We start from the raw sequence: 22,421 nt of genomic DNA on the forward strand, positions 1-22,421 counted from the left end.
TATAACACTTTGGTTTACCAGATGGTGTTTTATTGTTACCTTGCTTTCATTTTACTATATGAAATTTGATTTGGTTGATGTATGAAAACGGACAATAATCTGTTGTTGCCGCTTCTTGGTTGCACTTGCTGCTGCATTTTTTATGGAAATTTCAAGCAAATTTTCTATGCAAATTGATAAACCGAAATCATATTGAATCAAATAAGAAATATCGAACTGTATCAAACTATTTTGGTATGATATTCGATATGCGTAATTGATAAAATCAAATATTGAAGTATCGAACGGAACACCCAACCCGACCAATTTCATCATGTTCAAAAATTCAAGCACTTCCAAATTTGCAGTATATTGAAAGTCAATGTTCTCATACTATATTTTAGTTTTAATAATATCTCCGTTTTAGCAACAAAAAAATATATATTATATTTTAGATGATAAGACTTGCTTCGAGATGCAAATCTAGCAGCCGCAGGTTCCTTAGATGTACAATATTCTAGACTATCTAATCGAGAAAAGACAGAATTCAAAAGTGATTTCATTTATTAGAGTTTTGTCAAACATCAATTTGCGGAAAGGTCTAGTTACTTCATTCACATAATCCCCGTCGAAATTTTAGCAATTTTATTTCATTTGTTTCAACTAAAGAAGAATATAGAAGGTTGAGAAATAGTTTAGTGGTAGAGTCGGTACTTCACATTACATCCTAGGAGTCGTTTGGTTAGGAAATAAATTATTCCAGAATTAATTATCTCAAGATTGTTATCTCATCCTTTTATAAGAATAAAAATAAGACTATAATCTCATGATAACTAATACCGTAATTTTATCTCAATCAAACATAAGATAAATTCATCTCAAATTTACGACCAGAATTAATTATACCTTATCCGTCGTACTAAACGAATAACATTCAATTTTGGCTAGATCTTTTTCTTTCCTTTTCCTTTGACCCAAGCCTTTCCATCCAAAAGAAATAGAAAAAAGAAGATAACAGAGTATAGAAAAACCAAATCTTCAAAACTTCACAAAGCAATTTTATTACCAATTTCATGCATGTTTACACCAAAATATATTAACTCACCATGGTTAATTAATTTAATTAGATGAGAATGCATATAATTTATCATGGTTGAATGATTGAAGTCCATATGCAAGACACATGTTATGTATCTATTGTTTGGTGTAAACATACGGTGTGAGTAAGTTTCTACCATATATATATATATAATATATAAAGCTAGGAAAAAGAAAAGTGATATGGCATATCTCTTAGACTAGGATTCTTATTTATCTTTTTTGTCAATTTTTGCCTTTTGTTTTGTTTTTAATTTAGTAAATTAGCCCAATAATGCATTTAGCTTTATACGTTACCTACTTTATTATGATCTTTAAACTACACTAATTGGAGGAATACTCATATTTATGTGTTATCTTAAAAGGTTCAATGGTCACCTTCTTAAAATATCACGCTGGATTTGTAACGTTAATAAGAAATTGAAACGGAAAAGAATATTATAATAAAGAAAGGTAATGAAAAGCAGTAAATATTGATCAATATCGATTAAAAGGGTATAAATGTTAGCCATGGGAACACAAGATCTCAATATAATTGAACGAACAAATTTTTTGCACGGAGATAATAGTTTCAGATTGATCATTGCAAAAGGAGCTTAACAGCCTCAGGTAACGAATTCATTCACCAGTATAGCTTTTTGAAGATGTATATCACTTCCTAAATAATTTTTACAGTGAGCAAAATTTTGATTATCATAATTAATGAATCAAGAAAAAAAAACACTACTTGTGTGGACTGAATCTCATTTTTCCAAGGAACTTAATTAATAAGAAGCACTCATGATCACCTCTCAAGATATCTGTTTAGTCGCGTGATAGCGGAAGGATGTTACCAAATACTAAATGTTAGTTGTTTCTTCTACTCTATTATTATCCATAAAGAGTGTAAATATTTAAATTGTATGAGGAGTTATTGAGGAATACAAGTAAGTTTGTAAAATTTATTTTGGAGTAGAGAACAGATTCAACGTGATGAGAAAAAGAATTGGTGGTTGGGGGGAGACATGGACACTGAATGGAAAAAAATAAAAAAAAATGAATAATAAACATAGAAAAAGAAAGGATTACTACATACGTTTTTTGTTTCACTTTTTGTTTTGGGTAACTTCTGCAAGTGGTATTAGGTTTTCAGATAGTAAAATTAGTCTCTCACATTCATTGAACATTTTTATGTGAAGGTTATGTAATTCTTAATCAATTTATGATTTTATTTGTTAAAAATTAGAAGAAGTTTCAATGTTGATATACTAGGGCCATGACGCATGAGAATCACTGGTCATTGCTAAATCAACGACAACGAAAAAGAATAGCAAATATCAAAGACTGATTAGTAGGATCCTATATCGAGAAGGTGATTGTGGAGAACTACAATGCTCATTCAGTAAATTCGAACAAGCAATTTCACACTCATTTGCCCATAAGTCATGACTGAAATGCCCATATTGAGTTTTCTTCAAAAATTACTAACGGCGCAATTCCTGATTAATTCGTTGTAAAATATTGTTTGGCTATGTTGTATAATGCTATTGAGATCAAAAATCTAATTTAGATCTAATTATGAATGCACAAATTTGTTTAAATTGATTTATTTGAATACTTTCTTGAAGTGGCACCCAACACTTGGTTGTTTCTGTTTTTTTAGTACCTTTTTCACTCTTTTTTTTTTGTCTACTTCCTTTCTTTCCTCTTTTATAGCAATGTTATATCAAGGGGAATAGTCATGAAGAAGAGATGGCGTGGCACCTTCTAGATATAAAAATATATTATCACTTTGGAAAAAAAATTTAGTTGTTTTTTCTCCTCGTTAAAGTTCAGTAATCTCTAAATATAATAATTAATTTTTATCTATCTTCATATATATAATTTTGGTATTTGAAGAGATCGATTATAGGGCACATCTTTAGACTAGAAAACATATGTATCTTTTCTCATTTTTATTTTTTTTTCCTCATCAATAAAGCTCGATACTCTGTAAATTTATCACATATAATTATTTCTATTACAATTGTCAAAATATTAGTTAGGAATGACATTTAAACGGAACAAAATGCAGGAAAATTACGTTATAATTTTTTTAATATTCAAAAGTATCAAAATCCAATTATGAATTAATTAATAAATATTAAAGAAATATTACAATAGTGAACTATTATTATGAACATCATTTCATTTCATGATAAGGAAGGGAATTTGGCGGGAGGATGTAGGTAAGCCCCAAAGTCTCTAAATACAATTACTAATAAATATTAATAATGAATACTATTTAAATAGTGAAGGAAGGCTAGGGAGTTTCATTACCTTTTTTCCCTCAATATAATGTTTTGGAACAAATTCTCTCACCAATGTATCCTTACTGCATAGATCTATGCTTGGTTAAAATTGCTAAACCTCCAAAGTAGCAATTTGGTTGTCATTCCAAAAGTGTGGGTTACCTTTTCGACCGTTTTTTATAATTTACGTTAAATAAACTTCAAATGCTAAAACTTATTTAAGCAGTGTATCAACAATTTTTAACAGAGGCGTTTGAAGAGATTACAATCGCATCGAGTTGATCAAGCTGTCTTCAATGATAAAATGTTATATTTGTGGTAATAAACTTATAGAATTAATATTCATATGCTTTTAAATAAAACTTTTATTTATTCTATCTCAATTAATTAAATTCTCAAAACATCATTCGTAAATTTATTATAACTGTGCGAAGCGCGGACCAATTCACTAGTTATATAGTATTAGATAAGAGTAGTTATAAAACTACAATTAAATTCTTTTAACATTTATGTAAGTATTTTCAAGTCCGTACATTAACTTTTCTAAAATCTTTCTGTACCTCTTGTCAAATATCAAAAGTTTCTTAAAAAGAAATTGACAGGGTAATTAAAACTTTATTAAAAAAAAAATAGAATGCCAATCTCAATATTACAGAAAATCATAAAAAAGCTGGCAAACTGGCTTTGAACCTTTGTCTTTTACCACTACCCTACTTCATTATTATTTCTATCCCTTTTTCTTAACGTTCCTATTTTTCAAATAGCGTTGGAGGCAACATATTTAAATCCTCCATTACCAAAGAAAGCCACATTCTCCCCTACCCCTCCCACCTCACCCCACCCCACCAACCAACAAACTTTCATATAAACACACTGCAAATATACAAGACAAAATCTTCCTCCATTTTCTCTGCAGGGGTTTTGGGAAAATTAAGAAAGCAGAGATCTAAAAAAGAAATGGGATGTTTTCTTGGCTGTTTTGGTTTTACGACCAAGAAACAAAAGCGTATAAAACCTTGTAATAAGTTCCAAGTAAGTTATACCACTGTTTGTTAAATTAATTTTGTGTCAATTTTGACTTCTGTTTGTTTCATATGACACGTTTTTCAAGTTTAATTTAAATGGTTATAGGTCTGATGAATTAGTTAGAAATGAAGGTTTATACTAGTGTTGATTTTGATACTATGCAAAATTTAGTTTTTTTGTTGATTTATATGAGTTGGATGAAGCCAAATCCTTTCATATGAATTGATTCCCTTGTGTTATTTGAATTCCAATGTTTGCTTTCTTTGAATTTTGTTTATAGGTGCATCAAAAGTATGTACAACTAAACTCTGACAAGGCAAATGCTGCAGATTCTGTAAATTCTGAACTCAGGTCAGTCAGTAACACATGAATTTTCATTTTTTCCGTACAATTTTGATAGTGGTGGTGTTCGGATCAGGAGATCACAAGTTAGAGCCGTAAAAATAGCCTCTTGTAGAAATATAGGGTAAGATTGCGTACAATAGACCATTGTGGTCCGGCCCTTCCCGGACCCTGCGTATAGCGGGAGAAGGGGAGCCTTGGCCTCATATGACCAAGAGGTCACGGGTTCGAGCCGTGGAAACAGCCTCTTGCAGAAATGCAGGATAAGGCTGCGTACAATGGACACTTGTGGTTCGGCCCTTCTCTGGACCTTGCGCATAGCGGGAGCTTAGGCACCGGGCTGCCCTTTTTTTTTTTTTTTTGTGGTGTCCGAATCACCTTGAGCCGAAGGTCTATCGGAAACAGTTTTTCTACCTTCACAAGGTAGGAGTAAAATATGCGTACACATTACCCTCCCCAGACCCCACTTGTGGACTGAGTTTGTTGTTGTTGTCGTTGTTGTGGTGATTTCCGGATCAGTTTATGTAACTTGACTATTTCACCAAATACTTGCTATCTTCCAATAGCGCAAATACTTGATAATTTTGGCCACCAAAGCTTAGACAAATGAGATTTAACCACCTAGTTTTTTTTTTTGTTTGTATCTTTTGGAATTTGAACTTTAATCTCTTATAATTTTCACTCATTTCACCGACTTCTAGGCCACTTCATGTTAAGGTAGTTCGAGAATTTTATTTGTTTTTTCTTGATCTTCCATAATTTTGGCCGACTTCATCGATGTCAATTAGGTAATTTGTGAATTTTATTTGGTTTTAGTATATCTCCCATAATTTTCACCGATTTCGTTGACTGCTAGGCCACTTTCATGTTATTAGGTAGTTTTGTGAATTTTATTTGGTTTTCATGCAGGGATAAGCCTAAAGAATCATCAAAACCTAAGGTAAAAAAGAAAGTGAGCTTCAATTTGAATGTCAAGGCATATGAGCGAATCCAAGATGATGACAACAATACAACATATTTCTCAGATGAAGAGGAGAAGACACAATGTGAATACAATGAACAAGAAACCGCAAAATCAAGTATGTCTATGTACCCTTCAAGTTATCGATACTATAACTGCAACGACGAGGAAGAAGACGAGATAACACTTGAGGAAAGTGATATCGATGATCTTGATGAAGAAGACTATGGCATTAGCGATGATGATGATGATGACAATGAAGATGGTGACGACGAGACAGAAGACAAGTTTGAAAATGATAAAAGGCTGAACAAAGATGAAACAAATGAAGTAGGTAAAGATCATAGGAATTTGTATGCAAATTCTGTGCTACTTCCAGTTGAAAATCTCACTCAATGGAAAGCAGTTAAAGCTAAAGGAGCACAGCAAGTGAAGCATCAGAAGGAAAACATTAACAAATCTGATGGAAAACAAGAAATACCTTTGCTTAAAAAGCCAATAATCAATTGTGCAGACCTAAACCCCAAAGAAAACTCTAAGCCTAAGACTCGGGGGCATGAAATTCCAGTTGATGCGAGTCTCTCAAACTGGCTGGTTTCACAAGGAGCAGCATCGGTAAATCGCTCGGCTGTGTATTATATTGAAGATAGAGCTAAAGATCATCAAGTTGTGATTGATGAATTCAATACCATATAAACAAAGAAAGTGCAGAGAATGGCCTAAATACATTTGGATTGATGTTTGTGTAAAGTATTGTTTGTCTTTATGTTTGGACAGTAGTACATGATTTGTGAGTGCAGTTGTGTTGTATTCTTTTCTAGATAAATTTGGGGGACATAAAATTCCATTTGTGGAGCCTTGTATTTGGTTGAGAACATATGTATGTTGTAATTCAATACTCTTTACAAAACAAAGTAGTAGACAAATGAAGAAAGTTGTTTGTTACAAAACCAAATCTTGTTATGAATCCAGCTATATGCTAGATCACCATCATCAGATGTAAGCTTCAGTACTCATATACATTACATTTTGAGCAAAAGAAGACAAGAAAAACCCGAAGGTTCTGTATGATACATACAACAGAGGAAGTCATTCTCTCTATCTGATTGTGTACAAAGGAAAGTGTCGGTTCATTTGGCTCGAGGTGCCAGATAACTTGAACCAAAATTAGAGACAGTTGACTCTCTTTAACAAACTGCTGTTATTGAAGGCTATATAAGATGTGAATCAAGGAGATTCAACGCGTTGATTCACCCTGTATTAAGTCAAAGGACAACTGGTTTGGTAGTGCATTCACTGAGAACTACATTATTCTACAAATGCAAGAATCTGATTCATCGTCATCTGAGTCACTGACATCACTGCAAAACAAACAAAAATTTATACATTAGAGCAATCCAAACAAGCTATAGTTTAGTCATCTACTAAAAACATTGCATATAATTCCAAATTTCAGAACTAATCCATTACACATTCCACAGCTGCGGGGTAAAAGTAAACACATGTTGTCTTTTTAATGAACTAAATAGAGAAAAAAACAAACATTCACAAACTATATCGAGCAGTGTCCTGTAACTGCAAGTGCCAGATTGCCAACAATGACAAAACATAAACAGAACAAGAATTCAATATCTACACTTGTTCTGGATGTAAACCATTAAAGTCAAATTTATTATGAAAGTGAGATTCTTTCTAGTTTAGTGTTTTTTTTTTTTGGATAATCATTGTCTCATCTTAATCCTGAGTGTTGGGCAATATACATCTTTATGATGTATCATATGACACCACAGAAACTAGTTCAGTAGGACCTTTATAATCTCACAATAATTATGAAATTGGTAATGACTCAGAGCATGGAAGTCCAAGGACAATTGTTAATTTATACTATAAGCATAGGTACTCAACTATATAACTATCACCATTTGGAAGGAAAGCTATCACTAGATTACAAATGGAATGTCTCCCTCATCCCAGTATAATCATATTGTTTTAAAGTGGAACTTCTACCCTTTCTGAACCGGAAGGGGCAGAAATTTCATTTTAGAACAATATGCTTATACTGGGATGAGGTAGAGATTCCATTTGAAATTCTACCCTTTATTATATAGAGCCAAATAGTCACGTGAGAATCACTTTTCGTCAATTAGCTTTTGCCCTTTTCCATATAAAATTTAAACATCAAATTACGAGGATTATGTGTTTCCATTATGGATGGTAATGGGGCAAGGTGGGGAAGGGCAGTGCTTAGGCAGACAGGCAGGACCTATGATATAACCACTTTAACCTACAACGACAAAAACGGCAGGGAGCCTCAGGTGTCTCGATGCCTCCGATATAACCACTTCTAATCTACGACGACAGAAAGATGTAATGGGTTTCTGTAGTTTTGTGTTCTGCCTGGTTAATATTAGTTAGTTTATGAAATGTCTGTATTCTTCATTGTTGGATTTAGTGTATTTTCTTGAAGCTTTGGAAAAAGAGATATTGTTCAGGGTTGGGGTTGAGTATTCAGGATTTATTTTTTTTGATTTCTCACCCGGTATCCGGTACCCACATTGGGGCCCGACTAATCCGGATTCGCGCCGGGAAGTCCCATATTGGGGGGTAAAGCGCTCGGGGGGTAAAACGCTCCCTAACAAAGGCGACTCCATACCTAGGGCTCGAACTCGAGACCTCTGGTTAAGGATGAAGGAGTACTTACCACTCCACCACAACCCTTGTTGGTTAGTATTCAGGATTATTCTACTGGGACTTCTAAATCTTTATTACGTGAGCTTTGTTTTTTGCAGGCAGGACCTTTGATATAATAGAAGTTAATTTATAACTAAGTTTACTGCTTATGATGCTTTTAGATAATTTAATTGGTAGTATAGGGACAGCTTTCGCCTGAGGAAAGGGCTTTGACACTTCAACCTTGTAGTGAATATCAATGACTAGTTTGCTAAGATGCATAATTTTAAACATATTAGATGGGGATTTGGCCGGATGTTGAAGCCTCTACGATGTGATTTCCCAGATGATTGGTTTTCTTCGAAAGGAGCGAAAGAAAAAGGAAAAACTAGTTAGCATATTTCGTTTTTAGGTAACCTCCAGATTGGGAATGTTATGGTTTTACATTGTAAATATTCTGGGAAAATAGTGGAGAATTTTTACAAGGATATTTTAATCCTATATGGTTGTTGCTAGCTATCATACTCATGGTTTTGTAGGAAATTATTTGCATTGCCATGTATATTTATTTTTTATTATATCAGTATGCATAAGATTAAAGCCATTATCTTCATGTGCATCTAGTTGTTAGAGTTAACAAGATTACTATAATTAAGAGGACAAAATATGAAAAAGAAAAAGAAGCAAACTGAAATGAAAAAGTTTTAAAAAGAAAAATAAGTAAGAGGGGTGGGGGTGGGCTGGGTGTAAATAGGGGATTATGTTAAACATGTAAGCAAAGGCGGGGTCAAAACTGTGGTGGAAGAAAGAATCATCAGCCCCATTTATCATCCCCAGTTCCCCTTAGCTAAGCCTAAGCAATCAACATAAGTTTACTCTTAATAGATGTGCAAAGTCAGACAAGAAAATTTCAGAAAACTAGCAACTTTAATAGAAAGCACAAGTGAAAAAGTGTCAATTAGAACCCACGAAGCAAGCTATCTTAATTCATTTTTTCTATCAGTAACAAGCTACCTTAATTATAAACCAGGCTTCAACCAAACTCTGGTATCTCTTATCTCATTTCTCCAGATCAAAGGAAACTGCGGTTATTTTTCCTCACACTCAAGATGACCACAGTAAGGGGTCGTTTGGTAGGGTGTATAACAATAATGCTGAATAAGGTGTATTAGTAATGCAGGGATTAGTAATGCATGTGTTAGTAATGCAAGTATTAGTTATGCAGAGATTATTTTTTATACACTGTTTGGTGTGGTGTATTAAAAACTAAAATGCATTGCATAATTTTTAAAAAAATTAGTTGTTTACAAAAATGTCATTTATATTCTTTAGTTTTAAGGGACTTTAACGATAATTTTATCTTTAATTATGCTAATGCATGCATTAATAGTCTTTAGTATTATTAATAATATGGTTTTCTATGCATTAGCTATACATAGGATAATACCAAATAGGAGGTGTAACTAATACTTGTATGAGTTATACATAGGTTGAAAAAGTGTACTAAACAAGGTATTACTAATACACAAAGCTAATGCATGCATTATTTTCTCTAATGCACTCTACCAAACGACCTATAAGCGATAGCAGTGCTGTTAAAGAAGAGAGAAGCATTGCTCCCACTGTGTTAAAACGCCTTACAATCTGTTTGGTTCCCTCGAGTGAAGTATCATTTGCTTAGAGAAATGGAAGTGATTTACTTTCTCCTCTGTCCAAAAGGGTGGAAAAAGCTAACATGGAGGAACTTCCCATATACTGACACACAAAAAAAAAAAAAAAAAAAAAAGAGAAAATAAGCTTATGACTCCTCTTTCACTCTGTAAATCTTTCTACCCTTCCTTTTCATAGCTCAATCCTCCTAGAGGAAGTATTGGACCTCCTAGTTCATATGTCAAATTAAATCTGGAGGCATTGGTACTGAAGATCAGAAAGAGTCCAACTATAGTCACCTTACTAATAATACAACACCTTCAAAATCAATCAAAATATCATGTTGGTTGCTGAAATTTTGTCAACACATATGCTCTACTGAGTCCTGTGTGACAAGAAAGTGCCACAGAAACTTAAAGGCAAGTTCTATAGAGCGGTGGTTAGACCAGCATGATGTATGGGACGGAATGTTGGGCAGCCAAGAATTCTCATACCCAGAAGATGAAAGTGGCAGAAACGAGGATGTTGAGATGGATGTGCGGGCACACTAGGTTGGATAAGATTAGGAATAAAGATATTCGGGAGAAGGTGGGAGCTATGTTGCGGGGACTCTCCAAAATGTAGCCGCACCCGTATCGGGTCCTTCAAAAATGCACTACTTTTGGAGGATCCGACATGTATCCTACCACATTTTCGAAAAGTCCGAGCAACATAGGATGGGAGTGGCTCCCATGGACGACGAGATGCGGGAAGCGAGGCTTCAATGGTTCGGGCATGTGCGGAGAAGAAGCATAAATGCCCCGATTAGGAGGTGTGAGGGGTTATCATTTGCATGTATGAGGAGAGGTAGAGGGCAGCCTAAGAAGTATTGGGGTGAGGTGATCAGGCAGGACATGTCGCTACTTCAGATCTCCGAGGACATAGCTCTGGATAGGAAGGTGTGGAGGTCGAGCATTAGGGTTGTAGGTTAGGAGGGAGTCGGGCGTTTTTCTACGTTGTTTCCGGGAGCGGTACTAGGCTGATAATGTTTTGCCTTGGGTTGTTAGTGGTTTATGTAGCTTCCACACTATTTTCTATGGCATTAGTATTGGTTACTGTTATTGCTTTTACATTTATTTTCTGTTTATGCTGATATTATTTTATTTTTCTGGCTTCTATTGTTGTCACTAATCTATTGTCTATTGTTTATTTCTTTCTTCTTGAGCCGAGGGTCTTTCGGAAACAGCCTCTCTACCCTTCCGGGGTGGGTAAGGTCTGCGTACACTTTACCCTCCCCGACCCCACTTGTCTGATTTTTACTGGGTTGTTGTTGTTGTTGTACACATATACTTTGCTGCTCAATTTTATTGTGATGACGTACAAAAGCAAACTGTAGAGACACACAGTTCCAAGTAGATGGCTCTATGCAATAGTATTGTCGATAAGTCATAACATTAGAAAAGGCTTCACCTCTCCTAAGTTGTTAATCCTACTTCTCTTCTCGAGAAGCACACATATTTCTTAGACCAAGATTTTTTAAAGTCTACACTAGTACTTGCTTCTGCAAGGGTCTTTAGATGTTTGAGAAACCTATAATGAATAGAATAGATGAGCAAGTTAAAACTAAACGAGTACTGACAGCTCATTAAATGCCTATATTGCTCAAATTGGAGTGCTCCTAAGTAGGGGGAGTTGCCACTAATACACTTTACTATGAAATTATTAAATATAATTGTTAGGTTGAGCATATAATTGTTACGTTGCCCAATGCTAACAGTGAAGCTTGTAGGTTTTGACAAGATCATGCCAGTAATGGAGCCAGGATTAGAACATGCACCATTAAAGCCTAGCAGTTTATCAGCTATTAGTTTAGGAAATCTAATTATCACATGCCTTTCATTTTTTGGACGACGGTGGTGTCATTGCCAGTTTGGCACACCTCGACTAATCCACCAAGTAGCTTGCAACTGTCCACAATCACAGGTTCTGGGTAAACATGCCCACCAAAGTTGGAGCATATGAGTTCAGGTTAAGTGTCCTAGCTGGAATTCGAACATGGAATCTCCAGGTTGTTACTACTGTGCCTCAACTACTCTGTCATCCCCTTGGGAACTAATAATAACAGGCTATATTTTGCTGCTTATATTCATATATGCCAAGCACAATAGCATCACCGATAGGCAGTCTACAGCTGCAACTCACTCACTCAATCTGCTTATCATCAAACAGATACGCAGACACAGGCTACATATAAGTCACTTAGTACCGTGTTTCAAATTTGACATTTGACATAAACGAAATACCACACTTAAGTTAATTTCTTTTTATTTTTTGATAAGTCAAAAAATCTACCAGACTAAGCCACTATACCATCTTTTTTATAAAGATTTAAGTACTAGTATACCATAAATAGTTCTACTGAAGTTTATTCATTTGCCACATTTATTCTAGTGATCGACTGTGTAAAATAAAGGGCAGCCCGGGGCACTAAGCTCCCGCTATGTGCCGGGTCCGGGGAAAGGCCGGACCACAAGCGTCTATTGTACAACCTAACACTGCATTTCTGCAAGAGGCTGTTTCGCGGCTCGAACCAGTGACCTCCAGTCACGCCAAGACTCCCTTGTGATCGACTGTGTAAAATATGGAACTTATAGGATGCATCTCCTTGATGAACAACCAATACAATTCACATATAATCAGAGGAAACTTAAACTTCGAAACAAATCTTATGGACCAAAACTTCTATATTATTAACTAGTATAAGTTAGCAGCTAGAAGCCAAATAATAGCTGAATGAGGAGAATTGGATCAAAAAAAATTTACCTTGGCTGAAATTCCAAAACCTCAGTAAGTTTATTCCCATTTGTATCATTCCACTGCACTTTCCTCTTTGGTTTGCCTTTATTTTTTGACAGCCCACCTTTTTTACAAGGCAACAACAATGCTTTAGACTCATCATCCTCATCTTTAGAAGCTTCCACACTATCTACATACTTATTTTTCTCCCCTTTAAATTCTTTATTTTTTGTATCCATTGCCAAAAATACACAATAAAAGAAAGCTCTTTTCCTGCTAAATTTATTTAAAGAACCCCCAAAATTAGATAATTCCAATGCAGAACCAATAATCCCATTGCAAAGCTCAAATCTTTGCAAGAAAATTTCAAGATTTAATGCATTATCTTCACGACCCACAAAAATTTAGCTCTTAAATAACAATAAAACATGGAAATTGCAGATTCTTGATCTTCAAATTCTCATAAAAACCATATGGGTATGCATTAAAAAACTCAGCTTTTTAAAGAACAAATAAAGGGTCAAACAATTGAAGCTCCAAGAATTCTCTTTTTCCCCCTCTCTCAATGTGAAGGCAAATGGATCATAAAACCCTTGAATTTGTATGATTAGATTGGAAAAAGAGAGAGAAATAGAAAGGGAGACAGGACTGTGTGTGTGTGAGAGAGAGAGAGAGAGAGAGAAGTGTGCGTTTACTTTTGTTATTATTTGTGGAAGCTCAAAATAATACTCTCTATTTCAATAATAACAATTTTTTTATTTTCCTCAGATATTTGAATATAAAATCTTTAAATTTTTCGAATATATTTAAAACTACTTAAAATACTACAGATCATAATAATTTAGAATATTTAAAGTCATATAAAAAATTACGGTTCTAGAACAACTCATTGGACTCGTTTCCTATCTCAACTATTTGTTCACAAAACATGATTGAATTAATATGGTAATCTTAAAATATGTTCTAAATGAATTCTACTAACTTGTAATCAGTCTCAATTTCGATTAATAATGCTTCTATGAGTTTTATTTAATTCTTGTTCAAGAAATTCATTAATCTTAATTTTCATGGTAAATATTAGATAATTATATTGTCATTAGGATATAGAATACCGTAGTGAAGTAACCATGAGATTATATACTAAATAGAATAGGCAATGGAAGCAAAAATTAGTATACCCAAACATAATTACTACTAGTATTTTCTCAATCTCTTTACACTTGTCACTCATTTGCTTTAGAGTTAAACTAATTAAAAGGGAGGATAAAAATTGTACTCTTCGTAGTTCTCCTGCTGGCTGCAGAGACAGTTTGTAAAGGAAATCACACTGATTAGGTACAAGTACCTCTAATACTCCACGCTAGTTTGGTACTAGGAATAATGAATAATTAATTTTGGAATTAAATTTGAGATAATTAATTTCATATTGGTTGAGATAAAATTTGGTATAACTAATTTTGGGATTAGTTATCCCGAGATTTAGTATTTTTTATTCCCACAAAAAATAGAATAACTAATTACGAGATAATTAATCATGAGATAACTTGTTTCCCAACTAAACAACCCTGAAGTATCTTATTTTATACATAAACACACATCAAAATGAAAAAGTTAGTCAATTTATGTGGAAATGACAGGTTTTATCCCATGAATCTTTTCACATGAAGATGTTTTGTCTTGTATTTTTATTTTTATTTTCGTTTATAAGTAGGTTAAATAGTTAATTCATTATCGTTGAATATTCCATAGTTTGAATATACTTGTTTCATCTGCTACAAACCAGGTTCCCCTTCTTGTTTTACTTATTTATTACCATTAGACCTTCAAAAATGGTGTGCTAAAGTCAAAAACTTGAAATTATATGGAATGAAAATGTGAGGGTAAGGTGGAAACACAACTTTTTTAAGTAAAACAAACATCATACTTATAATTAGCACACAATTTTAATTATCAATTTCTGCTAAACATGTGATATATATATATATATATATATATATATATATATATATATATATATATATATATATATATATGTTTATAAAGACACGTTGAATATTGAAAATAAGTTTAGATGACACGATAATGTCTTCATCTTACTTAAGGTTTTTTAGATACGAGGGAAACAAGTCATATAGCATTCAACTACTAGCTCGAGAGAAGGTGACCTTTTTTGGGAGAGACGGTCCAATTTCTGTTCTTTCTTTTTGATTTTATTTTTGGTGGGGAGAAGGAAGCCGAACCTTTAATTGACGTGGACAAATAAATAATTATTGGTTTCGAGAGAGATTACTTATGAGTTGATAGATTAGACTTTTTCCACTAAGAATGATAGAACCAATATGTCAATTTTCTTAATGTGTTGAACAATCGAAATCTAATTAGATTTGCTTCTTCCTATCATATTTAAACACACTTAATCGATTGTGGTGAATTGTGCTCTTATTTAGCAGTGTTAAAATGATAATGACATCCCTTTTAATCATTAAATTTCACTATATCCATCTTTAGGCTATTGGAAAAAAAGAAGAAAAGAAAAGGACATGTTGCTTGGATTTTAATTCTTTTAGGTAGGTCTACTTTGTCGTCAAAACATGAAAATAAGTGTGTCACCCCTCCCCCTCCCCCCCCCCCCCAAAAAAAAAAAAAACAAATCCATCTCAATTTGTATTTATATGCAAAAGATAGAATGTCAATGGTTAAAATTGAAAGAGTCTAGAAAAAATAGACTTCTCCTCTAGAGAGGACTTTTTCTTAAATATTTTTCAGTTAACAAGTGTCGGCAAAAAAATATAAAGTGGATACCATGGAGTTATTAAAGAACATTTTGATAAGTGAAATAATTTCTTTATATTATCTCTTGGATGATTTTATTAAGTTGTTTTACGTACTTTTTTATGCAGTCTCTCTTCTCCAAAAACTTTAATTAAAAAAAATTAAAAAGTCTTCATGAGTAAGAAAAGTGACATGTATTATACTATGGTTCTTCGGACCAACTCTTTCTTGTTTCTATTTACCCCTAAATATCTCCATCTTGAAAATTACATTGAGATTTTATTCACAATTTTGCCGGTTTTACTGGTTTTACATTTTTTCTAGGTCATGTAGGTGCTCGTTCCTTCTCTGTGATATCGATTTGAATAGCGGGCTCGATTTTTATTTTTTTTAATGGCAAAATTTTGAATTTATGGTTTGTATCAGTTTGTACCTGAATTGTGTTAAATTTAAATTAGAAGTAGTTAATTAAGTCTTTTAACTTATATATTATTATCAGCATACCGTTCCCTCATATTGTAAATTAAAAAAATTATATTACTGGAGTATGGTTGAGTAAAAAAATATAGACTACCTCACTTCCCATAAGAAATAAACACATTAAGGCTCTTGACCATTGACCAAAAACTTAATTGGATGTCTTTTCTTTCCACCAACATATTAACATATACACAGCTAATAACTATACTTATTATTCAAACTAAACAAACATGCTTTCCCAAAAAGCAATAAAGCTAATACTAATAAAACCATATCCAACTGCAGCCGTAAAATAAAGCAATAACGACAAACACATATATGGAACGTGAGTCAAAAAGGATATGTTAGAGCTTCAAGGTAGCTTTATATACTCCTAACACCGATTAAATTAACAATTAAAGAATAAACAAAGCAAATAAAATATTGGCGAAACGTTTTAGTAATGCTAGAATAAGAATAGTAGAACATAAGATACACTTTTATGGCGGACCCAAGATTTGACGAATTCGGAATACCATGACATTTAATATAAATTTATCACTTTTTATGAAGATTGGTACGGGGACTTATACTAATATTTGATTACAATAACAATAAACCCCGTAATTTCCTACAAGTTGTATGTTAATATTTGATTATTTTTTAAAAATATTTGCAATTATACATGAAATTTTTATCGAAGTTTTCTTGTAATTTACTACAATTATACATGAAATTTCCTGTTGAAATATTTGCAACAGGAAAGATAAGATATACAATAAGAAAAAAGCCATATCAAAATTGCAAAATTTATAGTGGCATTAGTTGACACTATTGCATAGCGACGGGTGAGACATGATTCAAAGATAAAAGGGCCACACGATTTTTTGCAATTCCGTTTTGGTTTTTTTGTTCTAATAACAACTTTATGGAACACGATCCTACAAGCTATTAATTGGTGGATAATTTGGGCTTAAAGAATAGAAATATTAGCCGTGAGTTTAGATCTCTTTCTCTGATAGCTTTTTGGTGCAATATGTTTTTTTTTTACTTGTGGATTCAAGATATAGAGTTCATGTGCCTCAAGTTAAATATATAATAATAATTGGGTCCAGCGAATAATTATAAATATTTAATAAATTTTTTAATACATATATAATGTTTGGGCAAAAATTACTAAATTTCGTGAACCTATAGGTTACACTCTAAATCCAATATCGCTCCTTGCATGTGACCAAGAGGCCACGAGTTCGAGCCATGGAAACAGCTTCTTGCAGAAATGCAGGGTAAGATTGCATACGATAGACCCTTGTAATCCGGTTCTTCACCGGACCCCGCACATAGTGGGATCTTAGTGTACCTGGCTGCCTTTTTTATCGCTCCTTGCATGATGTAGATGGTAGATATGATCGGGGACTGCACAATTTGTAACTTTGTTTCATTGCACAAGCTTAATGCTATTTTTATTATTTAATAAACTTGTTTAATATTACTGTATACAGTTAAAATCGAGTACTATTTGATCGAGGGCAGGAAATTGTATCGAAGGTCTGCCTCGTAGTGGATCAGACCAGAGCACAAAGACAAGGTATCGAGTTCGAAGATCGAGGTGTCTGTCGAGATCGAGGCCAGCAACGATCCAGACCAAATATGACAGACTTCGAGCAAAGCGCAATAACGAAAAGGCGAGATATTCATGACCGGTCGAATATCACGGCGAAAATCCCGGAACAGATCAAATCAAGGGCGATTGTTTAGGCTAATCATGGGATTTACTTTCGTAATTAGAATTGTACCATAAATAGGATTCTTTGCTATATAAAGAGGGTTCTGCTAATTTTGTAAACACCTTACATTGACACATATCAAAGCGATACAATACCTTCTAGCTTATATTCATGTTCATCAGGTTGCTATATTTTTAACTATTCTTGCATCGATCAGTTCGAGGGTATTCAAACTCGAGGGTTGAATTCCGTTCAAATACTAGTTTGCTTAATTTTACTGTTAATTTCTATTATTACTCGTTGCATCTATCAATTTGTATTAGGTGAAATCATGTGTCCTTAAAATCACATTATAACTTTAATTGTTATCCAATTTTTAGGGTAAACAGTTTGGCGCCCACTGTGGGCTAAGGATAATAGTGACTTCCTGGTATTAATTCCCACAATACACACTGCTTTACGCTTGTTCTCGTAAGTGTCTTTGATTTCACGAATCAACATGTCAAACTCTCAAGTAGCACCCACTCACACAGACAATGGCCATGGTCTTCATAGCGAGAACGAAATTATAGTCACCCCGGGAAACGGAGTACCTCCAGTCAACCCCAACGGTCCGCCGGCCGTAGACCCAGTCGATATCAGCTCCCGTATTGCCATCAATAGGAATTAGGGCGTCTACCCTGAGAATAGCATCCACAGGGATGCTCGAGCAGCCGATCAAAATGCACAGAGCGGTGAAGAAGGCAGAATTAGCCTTCGAATGATATACGAGATGTTGCAAACTCAACAAGCTGCTATAGCACAACTCCAAAATCAGAATCGAGCACCAAGCAGAATTGAGCGTGAAACATAACAAGAAGTTATTCACAGAGCCAAACCTGTATCGAATACCCCGAACGCCAATGAGTCGGGAACTGATCCCGCCATTATCAAGATGCTCTAGGAGCTTACTAAACGGATCGAATCAGGCAAGAAGAAAATCGAGGCCAGTGATAAGAAGGTAGAAACGTACAACTCACGGGTTGATCAAATACCGGGGGAACCTACGATTCTAAAGGGTTTAGATTTGAAGAAGTTTGTGCAGAAGCCTTTCCCTTCAAGTGAGGCTCTGAAGCCCATCCCGAAGAAATTTCGTATGCCAGATATTCCCAAATACAATGGGACCACCGATCCTAATGATCATGTTACTTCTTATACATGCGCAACAAAGGGGAATCACTTAGAAGACGATGAGATTGAATATGTTCTATTGAAAAAGTTTGGAGAGACTTTATCGAAAGGGGCAATGATATAGTACCACAATTTGATGTCCAATTTCATCTATGCTTGCAGATTCGTTCGAAAAAGCACACGCTGGAGCAATAAAGGTCGCAACTAGGAAGTCGGACCTCTTCAAATTAAGACAAAAGGACAATGATATGTTATGGGAGTTCGTATCTTGGTTTCAGATGGAACACATGGACCTACCCCCGGTCATAGATGATTGGGCTGTTCAAGCTTTCACTCAAGGTTTGAACGAGCGAAGTTCGATAGCATCACGACAACTAAAGCAGAATTTGATTAAATATCCAGTTGTAACCTAGGCCAATGTACATAATCGATACCAGTCAAAGATCAGGGCCGAGGATGATCAATTGGGAACCCCTTCCGGTTCCGTTTATTCAAATAGGCCCGTCGGTATAATTCAAAGGGACATCGACAGAGAACCTCGATCGAACAGAGATCGGTACCAACCGTACAATGCATATCGTAAAAACAGCTGCCCGGGATGGAATCCTATTCGAAATGATCGAAGGAATGATCGAGGACAGAGCTCCCGAGGGCTCATGAGTAAAAGTGGTTTCGATAAACATGTCGAGCCCACAGAAGCACCACGACTATCAGAATACAACTTCAGCATCGATGCATCAGGTATTGTGTCAGCCATTAGATGGATCAAGGATACTAGATGGCCCAGGCCCCTACAAACCGATCTAGCTCAAAGGAACCCTGACCAAATATGCAACTACCATGGTACTCACGGTCACAAAACCAAAGATTGCAGACAACTGAGGGAGGAGATAGCTCGTTTATTTAATGAAGGTCATCTTCGAGAATTCTTAAGTGATCGAGCCAAGAATCATTTCAAAAGTAGATATTTAAACAAATAGAACGAGCAGGAAGAACCACAACATGTAATTCACATGATCGTTGGAGGGGTCGATATTCCTCAAGGACCAGTATTTACCCGAACCAAAGTGACAATCATGAGGGAGAAGCTAACTCGGGACTATTTACCAAAAGAAACCTTGTCTTTCAATGACGAGGATGCAGAAGGGATCGAACAACCTCACAATGACGCATTGGTAATATATATCCTTATGAATAAAATTCAAGTTAAACGTGTGTTAATTGATCCAGGAAGCTTGGCAAATATTATTCGATCAAGGGTCTTAGAGCTGCTCGGCCTCCAAGATCAAATCGTACCCGCAACTCAGGTACTTAATAGCTTCAACATGGAAAGTGAAACCACCAAAGGAGAAATTATTTTGTCAGTAAATGTGGCCAGGACCATCCAGGAGACAAAGTTCCATGTGATCGAAGGCGACATGAGGTACAATGTGTTTCTTAGGAGGCCTTAGATCCATAACATGAGGGCAGTACCCTCGATGCTTCATTAAGTCCTGAAATTCCCAACATCAGAAGGAATCAAAACAGTGTAAGGTGAAAAACTCGTCGCGAAAGAAATGTTTGCAATCGATAACGTAGTACTAGTGTTGACGCTTTCGTCAACAAAGGAATCAGAGTTAAAGGGAAAGCGAGAGGTCAATAGTAACCACAGTCGTCGGCCTCGGCCAGGCCGGAGGAGCAGGAAAGTTTCGAGGATGATGATTATATGATACCTCGAACCTTCATAATCCCCAATGATTATGATGCAACGAAGTCAACGGTCGAAGAGTTGGAACAAATCTTACTGATCGAGCATCTGCCCGATCGAAAGGTATACCTGGGTACGGGGTTGACTCCCGAGCTCAGGAAAAAACTCATTCAATTTCTTTTAAATAACATGGATTGTTTTGTTTGGTCCCTGATAAGTAGGGATTTTGACCGCTTATTTGCTCTCTTTTACTTGCGTTTTAGCTCAAAAATGCTTAAAGATATTCCCGAGAACTAATGAAATGCTCTTTCGTGCAGGAATATTGGGAAACGAGTCAAAGAAGTCAAAATCAACTCATAAAGGATTCGAAATTGGACAAGGACCAAAACAAGGCAAAAAGGCCTACAGTGTGGACCACATAATACTGCGTGCGGCCGCAAAACAATGAAAGAGCACTGTTAGATTTCCTTCAGAGTATGCGGACCGCACAATTATTATGCTGCAGAAGAGGCATAGAGTGGGTAATTGCGTGTGGTTGCTATATTACAACCCCGACCAATCAAACTTGTCCTAGAGTTTACAATCGATTAGGTAACCACCTAGGTGGAAGTCACGACCCTCGATCTTTTATCATTTGAAAAACAACCAAAACCAAAAATAATGTCTTCTAGTTTTATAATTGCAATCAATAGCATAAAGTAGAAGTAGAAACAACAAACAAGAATGTGGAAGTGTAATTTGAGGCACATCATACAATTACACTAAATATATATCTAATCCCAATTCTAACTCCATGAGGATTCGACCCCGACTTGCGTTGGGTTTTTATTATTTCTTTGACCATCTCACTACCTATATTTGTGGGGTGAGTTTGGGCGATACCAATATTTGGCGCCGTTGCTAGGAAGTTAAACGGATTTAGCTATATATCTAGGTTTTTGTGTGATTTGTCTTCTTTTCCTTCCGAGTCACTAACTTTGTTTTTGAATTCATTATAGGTACGAGAATGGCTTTCAACAATGAGCCCATCGGGAATGTGCTATTAGGGGAGGAAGTGGACGATGACCAAGGATATGAGGTTCTTCCCGAACTTTAAGCAAATAAGCGAGGCCGACTGCCTCATGAGTTCTCGTCCCTTCCCCACCCCTACCAAGAGCGGCAGCGCACTGGGTATTGCCAAACAAGGGCTATAGTCCTGCCTCATATTAGGGTGGGCAACTTCCAAATCACCAATGTGATGCTTACACTACTTGAGCAACGGGGATTCTTCACCAGGGCTCCGAGTCAAAATGCTTACAAGCATATCAAAGGGTTCGTCGATACTTGTTGGGGGATCAAGCAAACCAATGTCTCCGAAGACACGTTAAGGTTGAGACTATTTCCCTCTCTACAGGGAAAGGCATTGGACTGGTTAGAGAGACTGCCCAATTATTCCATTCATACATGGGATGAGTTGGCGGGGAAATTCATTGCCAAATTCTTCTCTCCGAGGCATATGGCAATACTACAGGATGAGATTTTTGCATTCAAGCAAGATCCAAATGAGCCATTGCACGAGATTTGGGAAAGCTATTGTACTATGGTTAAAGAGTTCCCGAATAATGATATGACCGAGGCAATAATCCAACAAACCTTCTACAGGGGGATCAACACAACAAATCAATGTGTGGTAAATCAACTCGCCGATGGGAACTTCATGATCACGCCTTATGCCGAAGCTTGTGAAATTTTGAATGAGATGGCGGATACCTCATCGGCATGGCAAAGTAGATCCAGTGTTCCTCAAGGTGACCCAAATGTCATTCACTTGCACAAGGAACTACATGACCATGGGC

At 35.4% G+C, this 22,421-nt stretch overlaps 2 protein-coding genes across 2 annotated transcripts; one reads left to right on the plus strand and one right to left on the minus strand.

Moving 5' to 3' along the window:
* The first annotated feature begins 4,177 nt into the window (after positions 1-4,177).
* LOC104244833 (uncharacterized) lies at positions 4,178-6,586 on the plus strand. The gene is made up of 3 exons (XM_009800336.2): positions 4,178-4,379; positions 4,654-4,724; positions 5,625-6,586. Exons 1-3 carry the CDS (start codon positions 4,305-4,307, stop codon positions 6,370-6,372), a joined length of 894 nt encoding a protein of 297 aa, XP_009798638.1. The 5' UTR covers positions 4,178-4,304; the 3' UTR covers positions 6,373-6,586.
* LOC104244832 (uncharacterized) lies at positions 6,540-13,476 on the minus strand. The gene is made up of 2 exons (XM_009800335.2): positions 12,799-13,476; positions 6,540-7,037 (listed from the first exon to the last, which is right to left on the minus strand). The coding sequence occupies exons 1-2, from the start codon at positions 13,008-13,010 to the stop codon at positions 6,980-6,982; spliced, it is 270 nt and encodes an 89-aa protein (XP_009798637.1). The 5' UTR covers positions 13,011-13,476; the 3' UTR covers positions 6,540-6,979.
* Positions 13,477-22,421: the final 8,945 nt, after the last annotated feature.

The sequence above is a fragment of the Nicotiana sylvestris genome, chromosome 1 (genome assembly GCF_000393655.2).
Source record: "Nicotiana sylvestris chromosome 1, ASM39365v2, whole genome shotgun sequence".
NCBI lineage: Eukaryota > Viridiplantae > Streptophyta > Magnoliopsida > Solanales > Solanaceae > Nicotiana > Nicotiana sylvestris.